Raw genomic sequence first — 11666 nt, 5'->3', positions numbered from 1 at the left:
TCTACATATGAAATATAACTTAATATTTATCACTATATATATGTATGTTTAATTTTTATCACTATATATATGTATGTCTATATATATATATATATATATATATAAAATTTTGGCAAATTACTTAACTCTTTGTTGCAAAATTTCCTCAACCCTAAAATAAAAATAGTAGTTTTCTTAATAATATTTGAATTTTAAATGCTAGTATATTCAAAAACTTTGAGCAGATTTTGTAATTATTATTACCTAAAAGTTTGATCATTATCATATAAGTAACAAATAATGAACTTATTTATGTTGAACTCATTGATAGTATAAATATAATTTATATTAAATATCATACTAGTATTCTTTCTCTTTTGTTTCACAAAATCAATGTGTTCTCCAAGAAAATACAAACTACCAAAACAATAATTCTCTAACAGGGACTACCTGATGGTGCTAACATTTTACAGAAATAGAAATTATCAATTGATACTCAGTCATTAAGATATTTTAATAAACTATATAATGAAATAATCTAACAAGAAACAAGAAGTAGGATGCTACATTTTCCTATTGGTATATATATATATGTCCAGGCAAACACATAACTGTAATTACATATGCATACTTTAAAACACATAATGGGAGGCATCAGTTGATACTTTCTATTTCTGTAAAATGTTAGCACCACAAGGGAGTCCCTGTCAGATAATTTTTTTTTTGGTACTTTATATTTTCTTAGAAAATACATTGATTTTTGTGAAGAAAAAGAGAAAGAATCCTAATATAATATTTACTATAAATTATATATATATATATTTACAATATGAGTTTAATATTTCCCACATTTTCTTTAATCTCTTTGAGATTAGAAAACAACCACTATATCTAGACAACAGCTTAGTGTAGACCACATTACAATAAAACCTTAAAACCAAAAAGCTATTATGTCAGACTATCTGAAAATAATCATAGTATGAAGATTGTGATGGTTGTCATGCTCAAGTTTCAGCATACATAATAGCAAGATCTGAACTGTGCTAATGCTGTGTCAAATATCTTGTGTGATTTCTGCAGTGTCACTTACAGGGCATACTCAAAATTTACCAGCACAGTTATTAACTATCAGCAGTGCTCCAGTAAGAGAGTAAAATTGCCTACAAATGTTCATATTTTCCCCCTGGATATGTGTGATGAAATGATGGCATCACCAAAGTAAAACAGCTGCTATATGTTGAGTCAAAAAGAAAAAAAAAAAAAAAAAAAAAAAAAGGCCTTAAGTAAGGAAGTAAAAGAAATGTTTTATTTATGAACTAAAATAACACATCAAATAATGTGGGATAGCTGAGAAATCATGAGAGAAAATGGATTAAAGAAAGTGCACTAAATCAAAAACATTAAATGCAGCAAAAATCACCAAAATTGCAATCAGTTTAATTTGCTAGTGAACCATTTTAAATAGCAAAATAAAATGCACTGGTGAAGAATTATTTTATCTGCTTCCTATTTAAACCTAAAAGTTAAATACATGATTATATGTAATATATTTTACATATGCATGCATTAAGAACATGCACCATATTCTGCTGAATTTGCAAACATAAAAACATTCCTCAATATTTGTATGATTTGAGAATAAGACCATGTACATGCTAACACATGATTTGGGCACCAAAGTTGTGTTGGGGAATGTTTTGACATTTAGATAAACACACACACACACATACATGTATGCATATCCACACACAAACTTTTTTTAAACAGTGAGCTTGCTTTCAAATGGGCCACCAAGATGACTATAATCTAAGAAAACTAACCATAGTTCGATAATCCATTGAATAATTATCAATTTACTACTTTAAATACAAAACAAAACACAAAAATGTCCTCCTTTGGGTAGACTGTGTAGTCTGTAAATTTGGGTTACTAGGTTATTCATATAAACTCTATTCTAAATACATAACAAATAATTGTGATTGTGAGATTTATCATTTCATAAATATCTACCAAGTAGCAACTTTTACAGACAAGAAAATTAAAATATGACTATTATTATGAAAATATTTGATATGACTTTAGAAAAATCTAGGTTAAAACTGATTCCAACTACTACATGTGGTTAGAATAGTGACTGAACTTATGATTTGTAAACTTTAGTCTTCTCATGAAAATGTACTAAATAGTACGTAACTCATAACTTGTGGCATAAAATAATGTATGTCAGTTGTCAGTTATAATGACTGGCACAACAAATGACAGATCATGTATTTGTGTGTTGAAACTTTTAACACACTACTAAAGGATACAAATCATTGAAAATTACAAACCTAGTGGTCAGTTCATGTTGAGACCAAAAGTGAAAGATATAAAAATGAAAGTTATGCTTTGTAAAAGATAAGGACTGTAGCTGCATTTAGGCATCAAACATCACATTATTATTATTTTCCAACTACTTGTTTCGAGGGCAATAATCCTAAAAGGCACACATACACTCCTGAGACTTTGCACACTTCCAGTAAATATATGTATTTTCTCGAGTTTGTTGAAAATGCCTCATCATTTTTTGTATCTTAACCAGAAATTGTAGCATTTCAGTAAATTTAATTGTTTTCATAGCCAATGAATAAGTAATTATAAACGGTTAGATCAAAAAGACTTAAATACCTATTGTGACACAGTGTTTGAAACACGAGTATAGTTTCAGTGACTGTTGATTTCTAATGACTTAATCTTCAGAGTTTTTATTTGCTTCCTATTTTAAGTTTAAAATTACACTGTTGACACAAATTGAAAACTAAGAATTTTAGTAACATTATTTTAAATATTTTAAATCTTAAAATTATCATAAGAAAAGTTTACATAAGATAAGAAACATACATAAAATTAATGTTAGTTTTTTTAAGTACATTTATTGTTAACTAAAGAATATTTCATATGTTTTTTGTTTAATGCTTTCTTAGGTGAGCTCCTGAAATCCTGACGCATGAATCTAGCAATATTTTTGTAAATGACTGTATGCATATCATTTGTCTCTGAACAGATGACAGAAAATAAAGATTGGCTGCCTCCAGATCAAGTTGCTACTGCCAACTCTCGCGAGCTTTGTCAGTAACAGTTGATTGTAATGTCAGTGCAGTCCAATTTGCAGACTACAGCAGCAGCTGCATACAGCATTTCCCTGAAGTATTAGATGATTTCCACTCCTTGCAAACTTTATCATCTCTATTGCAGTGAGTCCGGTAAGTTGCTCTGAATTTTTTATTTTCGTGTAGAGATCCATGTTGCTGTGAAGCTCATTCTGCAAGAGGATTGTGATCCCTTTATTTGTTTACTGTACCCCTTTGGTGCTCTGTGGGGATAGTCATTGCAAATGGTACAAATGAAGCAAGCCAGCAGGTGCAGGCATCAAATCTTCCTATTATTCCAGAAACACAGGAAGAATCCATTTAAGTGCTAAAGAAATAAGGAATTTTTCAACATTTCATAAAGGACCAAAGCACTTGTGGAATCACCGTGATGTGTGCTCTTACTGCACTTCCTAAAAGAAAATATTTTATGCTGTTTTTTGCCCTTAAGTTCACTGTTTAGTGAATTTATACTGGGGAATAACAAAAATGATCTTTGAACAGTATTACTTTTTTTTTTTCTGCCATACAATTAATAGTTTTCTTATTGTGTGGCTTGACAGAGTACTTTTTTTAATCAACATTTTGTCATCTGAAACTTTCACAGTATCAAGTGGCCAAGGAAAAATAAGTTAAATTTGCCTAAAATACAAATATATTTCCTAATTTGACATCAGTTGCTTTCACTTTTGCCATTTTTGTCATCTTCCTTTTTATATATGTGTTTAAATCACAGCAGTATTTTACATTTGCTATTGTCTTTAGCATTACAGAAATCATAAGCAGGTAGATCCTTTCTGCTCATGCTTTCCTTGTTTGTTGATATAAGTTCATTTTAACCAAGGAATTAAGCATTTTATATAAAATGTATGAATGGTTAAAAGCCAACTAAATTATAAACAAAACTGTTCCATAGTGCATGATTTCCATATGTATTTTGTGTTTAACTTTTAGAATGTGGCTTTTACATGTTTGTGACTATTTTGCATGATAGTAAACTCAAAGAGCTCCTGCTACTAGCCTGTGTGATTTCTTACATAATATAAGCTATCATATAATTATGATAAATACTATTAAATGTCACATAAATAATAGTTACATTGTCTAAAGAAAATCATTAACATTTATACAGTGACTTTATACTAAAAGTTAAAATCTTTAGAATTCTCTGTTATTGTATGTGGTTATTTGAATGCCAAGTGCAATTTCTAATGTGATTTTCATGTTCTGTTTTTACTCTTTTAAATTTGCTGTGATTGCTTTCAATGCCCTGCTTCTTTAATTGTAGGAAAATGAGATCTACTCCATATTTCAGTTTTAAAATATAAGCCAATAATGTCTTAGCAAGTTGCATATTATTTCTAGATTTAGTTTCTGCTTTAGTTTCTTGGCCACAATTTATAACGCATACTTCAAGTGTACATTGCTTTCATTTTAATATTTTTATGCCGAAGTATGCTCATTCTGATCAAAACTGAACTGTCCTAAATGTTGGACAACTATAATTGACTGAATGGCTAACTAAAGAAAGATTAATCTTGAAAATATTCAAGAAAACTTATGTTTAATATTCAAATTATTTAAATATTGAAAAGTTTGTGGATGTTCTTCCCCGAAGAGGACAGATGTAGATCTTATGCTTTTGTTACCTAATATAGTGTCTTTAATCTGTAAACTCTTTTAGTGTCTGTGGTATCTGAAAGAGCCCTGAAAGGGAGTGGTATAATCTATTTATAGATAAATTTCCTCCTTCTCTACTTCACTTAGAGTGGAACAAAGCAAGCTTTTTTAGGTTTGATAGAAAGGCTTAGTTGTTTTAATATGGCCAAGTGTATTATAGTGGTACTTATTCTACATGACATTATAATGTTTCTTTGCATCACATTGCAAGTGGCTAAAACTCTAAAATAAACAAGGTTTTCTGGTTGTTTGTTTTTACATAGAAATACAAATTTTATTACCCTATAAAAGTAGTTTTCAAGGAAAATGACTACCCATATTTGTACTCAACATGCTTTATTAGGACCTTAGAATGTCCATTATTTTGAAAACTTAATTGATACATATTTATGGAAAATTTATAACAAATTAACATCTCTATTGCAATAATTTTATCATATCCATATCATATAGTATTATGTGTGCATATATAGGTGCACATATTTATTTATTTACATTTATATATGCATATATATTTAATTGCTGAGGAATTTTGATACTATTTTCATAACTAAGTTTTATAAAAAGCATAACAAATCAAATTAATTTTGCCTGTTTTAATTTGAAATTTGAAAGTGATATTTTGTAAAGTTTAAAATTTTCTAAAAATAAGTTAAAAATATTTTTATATGCTGGAACATTTGATGAACTTTAAACATTGTAGTATACTCATTTACATTCTATTTATGTTCTACATTGTATTCCCTTTTCTACTTCCATCATGCAAACAAAATGTGCTCTTTTTCTTTATACCAAACAAAACCTACTTTCATATTTTAAACATATCACAATAAGTGAATTGACTTAAATTTAGAGACTCACTTGTACTTAGTGTGAAAATTTGTTACATTCTTTATAATAAACACTTTGTGTAGTTTTAAGAATTTAAATTATTTAATATAACAAGTCAAATTTATCAATATTGTTAGGAATAAAAACAATGAAGTCTCATATATTATGCTAGTTAATATAAAGATTTAGAGATATTGAATAATAACATTTGCTTAGTTTCCTTTATGTTCCCTTTGATTGTATAATTATGTGACAACCTATATTATAAATACTAAAAAATACTTTTAATGGGAAAACTACAAAAGAAACATAGTGGACTAGATGATGAAAAGGAAATAAAATGTTTATTTACAAATCACTGTAGCTGAATATTAAAATATCATCCTGCATTAAATGTGAAAATGTGATCATGTTCATATTTTCACATTAAAAATTCAATTTAATAATATAGAAAACATCCATCAAATAGCATGAAGGAGAGCTGGACATTATATTGCCATTCTTGCAGTAAACCAAACTTATCTTAAGTATTCACAAGGTGATAACAGTGATATTTTTGAAGTTGGGGCACTATTCACATGAATCACAATATCTAATATTAAGGCCTACTTAGTGCTAAATATAAATAAAAACTTAGAATTTTTTGTAAATCAATTTAAATTACATGGCAAATGTAGCCACATAGATGTTATAGTGTATTTTTAGCTTAGTTAATGAAAATTATTACATCATTAATTATTAGTTAATTCAAATATTTGGTAGTGATTTTACTTGTAATATAATTATAATTATAATAAACTATAGGACAACAATTTTAAAATCATCAGGGATTTAAAATTATTAGGTTTGGCATTTACTATATGAAGATAATTAATATTTATATAAAGCCAGATGATCTTTACATTAGAGCAGAAGACCTGATCAAACTACACACAATAGAGCATACATTACAGTAGAAGAACTGATCAAACAAAATAAAAGAGAGGGTAATTGGGATGCTACACTTACCTGATTATCTGTAGCTAATGTCAATAATTTTTTTTATTTTATTTCTTTTACTTTTATTTTCCAAAGCATGGTAAAAAAAATATATATATGTATATATATACAGCATTTTGTTTTTCTAAGTTCTACCTCTATTTACTTAAGAGAAGAAGCTTAAAAATTATCAGAAGAATAAAGATTCTAATAGTTGTGACTAAAATCCCTATAATTTTCAGATATTTAAAATTACATTAGAGAGTGTTAAAACTATCGGAACCTTTACATTTTCCTTATTATTATTTATAATGAAACTAAATGCATTATGCTTATACTGGTACCAATACACCACAGTGGTATAAAGATGGTGTTAAAATATATACTTCAATATATTTTTTATCTTAGCATAAATTCAATTGTATCAATTTTGTGAACAAAATAAAATGTTATCAGATTTTTAAAGGCCTTACTATTTTAAACACCTTTACTTATAGCTGCATGATATAAATGCAGGTTTATGCATATATATACACATACACACATATGAACATGAATAGAACTAAGTGTTGTTATATAGATACAGATATAAAATAGTTATAAACAGACATAAAGTAATAAAGACAGACAGACATAGAAATAAAGTTTTATATCCAAAATCACTGAAGTTACCAAAAAAAAAAAAATACTATCCTTAATGTGTTTATTCACTGAGATATTTTTGGATACCAAAAATTGATTCACTAACTGACTAATGAGCAAAGGTGAATGAAACCTGTTTTAAATGTGTATATCCTATATCTGGCACACTTATGAGGACACTTGTTTATGTTTTGTTTCCTAACATAGTCTGATTTTTTTTTTAAGGGAAAGAAAAAATAATAATAATACAAATGTCCAGTGCTACAGGGTTGATATCTTGGGCACATAGGTTGGAGTTACAAATAACAGGAAAAAGTTTTTTCATTTATGAACTTTTGTTATTATGTGGGTGAGATCAGTATTTGTATTTAGTGTTTTGAATTAGCTCTCCACTCAGTTATTTAAAGATGTTGATTATTTTAAATATTTTATATGTTTTTATGTCCCTCTTTGTCATGTGAGATTTCAGAATTCGGTTTTATTTTTTTTATTTATAATAAACTCACATGTGCATATGAATCTTCAATCTCCAGGCTGTCAAATAAATGTTATTTATTAAGATGTCGAACAGTTATGATGGTGTTCGTTTCAGTTTACTTTTGCTTCTGGAAGTATTTCCAGTCATTGCTCAGCTTTATTAATTTGATTTTACTTATTGACTCCTCTATCAAAATGCAAGTAAATCTGGCTATGCTAACATATTTAACCTACTAGTTGCATATAATTTATTAACAGCTACTTAATACATGTACATCAAGGAATCTGCAAATATAAAATTCCTTCTAAGGCAATATTTTTTTTTTCTCTCAGAGCATATTATCACCCAGTAGTTTTCTTTCACATCATAAATCAAGAAAAATAGTCCTTAACTTTTTCAGTTTACATATATACAGTGTCCCTCTTTCTTATATTCCCTAATTCATCTTTTAAATGATAACTGTCAATTTTCACAAATTTAGGATAAATGGCAATTACCTTAGTTTTGTTTTTTTTTTTTTTTTTCCTTAACATTCAGTATACGGATTGATTGTTCAAATTATGTTCTGACCTTAGGCTAAGATTGAATGGAGGGAAAAATTTATTAGATAAAATGGAACACAAAATTGCAAAAGTCTAAGGAGCCTTACAGGTTCTTAATCTACTTCACACTTCTGTCCAAAACCATCTAGTCATGATTAGAAATGTGCCTATTTCAGGGAATATTGGAGCTTCTGTTTACGTTTCTAGCTAAAGTAGAGATTATATATCATAAATAGACTACCATTGAATAACCCTTCAGTTGCAGCTATGTATGTGGCAATATTTACATGTATATGCATACATATCCACATACATCCATGCACACACACACATGCATGTCTGGGGAAATTTACTTTTAAATATTATGTATTCCTTAAAGACATACGGAAAATGGCCCTCCCTGGTGGTGCAGCGGGTTAAAGCACAGCACAAAGAAGCTTAAGCCACTTCCGCATGAGTTGGATCCCACATGGCGAGGCAAACCACTCCTGACCCACCTGCTGCTTCCCTCAGCAGTGTACTTCGTTGATCTGCCTGTTCTGCTCCCCACTCTGTCTCTGGTGAATCCTCTCACCCTCCGCATCTCTGGCCTGTACTCCAGTTTTGTACGAATAAATAAATAAATCTTAAAAAAACAAAGACATTTGGTAAATAAAACTACACTATAAAATAAAGATACTTACTAAGGAAATAAATCCTGCTTTCCATTCTATTTTTATCTTTTCTAAATTGAAAAATGGATTATTTCCAACCTTTTTCTATACTTTGTAATAGTAGTGGATATATTAGGTTTCATAATTTTTATATCTATAGCGACCACTGTATTTTAGTTATTATATTTAATAATATAAAATACCAAATACAAGAGACTGCTAACCCCCTACTTACCTCTTTTTCAGAAATCAATATGCAAAGCAAGGCTACAGTCATATGCATCCGATTTATCTTGTGTGTTTTCCTCTTGTTGGTGTTTATTGGGATGTCACATAGTGAAGAAGACATAATCATTGTGACAAAGAATGGAAAAGTTAGAGGAAAGAGCTTGCCAGTTCTTGGTGGTACAGTGACAGCCTTTCTTGGAATTCCCTATGCACAGCCCCCTCTTGGTAGACTTCGATTCAAAAAACCGCAATCCTTGACCAAGTGGACTGATATTTGGAATGCCACAAAATATGCAAATTCTTGCTATCAAAAAATAGATCAAAACTTCCCAGGCTTCCTTGGATCAGAGATGTGGAACCCAAACACTGACCTCAGTGAAGACTGTTTATATTTGAATGTGTGGGTTCCAGCACCTAAACCAAAAAATGCTACAGTAATGATATGGATTTATGGTGGTGGTTTTCAAACTGGAACATCATCTTTACACGTTTATGATGGCAAGTTTCTTGCTAGGGTTGAAAGAGTTATTGTGGTTTCAATGAACTATCGGGTAGGTGCACTAGGATTCTTAGCTTTACCAGGAAATCCTGAGGCACCAGGTAACATGGGCTTATTTGATCAACAATTGGCACTGCAGTGGGTCCAAAACAATATAGCAGCCTTTGGTGGGAATCCTAAAAGTGTAACTCTCTTTGGAGAAAGTGCAGGAGCAGCTTCAGTAAGTCTTCATTTACTTTCTCCCAGTAGTCAACCTTTGTTTACCAGAGCCATTTTGCAAAGTGGTTCCTCAAATGCCCCTTGGGCAGTAACATCACTTTATGAAACTAGGAACAGAACTTTGACCTTGGCAAAATATATTGGCTGCTCCAGAGAAAATGAAACTGATATCATCAACTGCCTTAGAAATAAAGATCCACAGGAAATTCTTTTGAATGAAGCATTTGTTGTACCCTATGATACTCTCTTGTCTATAAACTTTGGCCCAATCGTGGATGGGGATTTTCTCACTGATATGCCAGTAGCACTTCTACAACTTGGACAGTCAAAAAAAACCCAGATCTTGGTAGGTGTTAATAAAGATGAAGGGACAGCATTTTTAGTATATGGTGTCCCTGGTTTCAGCAAAGACAATAACAGTATAATAACTAGAAAAGAATTTCAAGAAGGCTTAAAAATTGCTTTTCCAGGAGTGAGTGAATTTGGAAAAGAATCAATTATTTTCCACTACACGGACTGGTTAGATGATCAGAGACCTGAAAACTACCGTGAGGCCTTGGATGATGTTGTTGGGGATTACAATATCATATGTCCTGCCTTGGAGTTCACCAAAATGTTCTCAGAATTGGGAAATAATGCTTATATGTACTTTTTTGAACATCGATCTTCTAAACTTCCTTGGCCAGAGTGGATGGGAGTGATGCATGGTTATGAAATTGAATTTGTCTTTGGCTTACCTCTGGAAAGAAGAATTAATTATACAAAAGCTGAGGAAGGTTTGAGTCGATCCATAATGAAAAGCTGGGCAAATTTTGCAAAATATGGGTAAGTAATAATAATTGTTATTTTATGCTTATGTTATTTTTTTCCATTTAGTTTCCCTTGGTCACTGGCTTAGAATTTATTAAAGTCCCAAAATTATTATTATTGTTTGCATTTTGCTGTTTTTTATTATTCTGCCAAAAAAATCCAATTTCTTATAGCAGAGTGTTTAAAATAATGTATAAACAACTAATGAAATTATTTTCTGTTTTTTTTCTAAGATATAGTAAAGTACATAAACAATATTAGCCAAAGCTTGTATACAGGTAGATTCTTACCTTGAGAGCTAAAATTACTGCGACCATGCTTTCTAATTAAAATATATATAATTCTCACTGGTTTAAGAAAGAAAAGAAAACTATTTTTCCTCATGATCTTAAGTAGCACAGTGGTAACTAATACATGAAGTAATGCATGACTATTCTGGAAAATCAGAGTGCAAGATATATGGGATTGGTCTTCCAATTATCCAAAATACATAGTTCACCATTTTATGTTTTGTTTTTTTTTTCTCTAATAGGCTTATTCATAGCTTTCAGGAAACCTACATTCAACAACAACAACAACAACAAAATATATTAATTTATCTTCCACTAAGCAGTTCAGGTTCTGACATTTGATAGGTAATTGAAGGCATTATTTTCACTCATATGTCATAAGCATTGTGGTGATATATCCTTAAATGTGAGAAGATAATAATCTGTTCAAGTGCCTTTTCTACTTTGTATATTTTTCGATATAAATTGATGCCCATGAAGAAAACAGTTTATATCAGAGCATTTTTAACCTACATTTGAATATCACATATTGTAATAATTTATATAAGTGAGAATAATTGATGTTTGGCTACTTATTTATCTTTTTTTTAAAGATTTATTTATCTGTGCATACAGAGCTGGGGTACAGGCCAGAGGCTCAGGGGCAGCGAGAGGCTTCACCAGAGACAGAGTGGGGAGCAGAACAGGCAGATCGACGAAGTACACTGCT

At 30.1% G+C, this 11666-nt stretch overlaps 1 protein-coding gene across 1 annotated transcript in view; it reads left to right on the top strand.

Annotated features, from left to right (window-relative positions):
• The first annotated feature begins 3096 nt into the window (after positions 1-3096).
• Positions 3097-11666, top strand: part of BCHE (butyrylcholinesterase) — a 94094-nt gene continuing 85524 nt past the window's right edge. Inside the window, exons 1-2 of the mRNA XM_004674932.2 lie at positions 3097-3221; positions 9158-10682. Of these exons, the coding sequence (XP_004674989.1) occupies positions 3173-3221; positions 9158-10682 (1574 nt within the window). The 5' untranslated portion in view covers positions 3097-3172. The remainder of the gene's footprint in view (positions 3222-9157; positions 10683-11666) is intronic.

This window comes from Condylura cristata, unplaced genomic scaffold (assembly GCF_000260355.1).
Source record: "Condylura cristata isolate star-nosed mole 26May11 unplaced genomic scaffold, ConCri1.0 scaffold00003, whole genome shotgun sequence".
Taxonomy (NCBI): Eukaryota; Metazoa; Chordata; class Mammalia; order Eulipotyphla; family Talpidae; genus Condylura; species Condylura cristata.
This window is presented reverse-complemented; position numbering and strand designations above follow the sequence as displayed.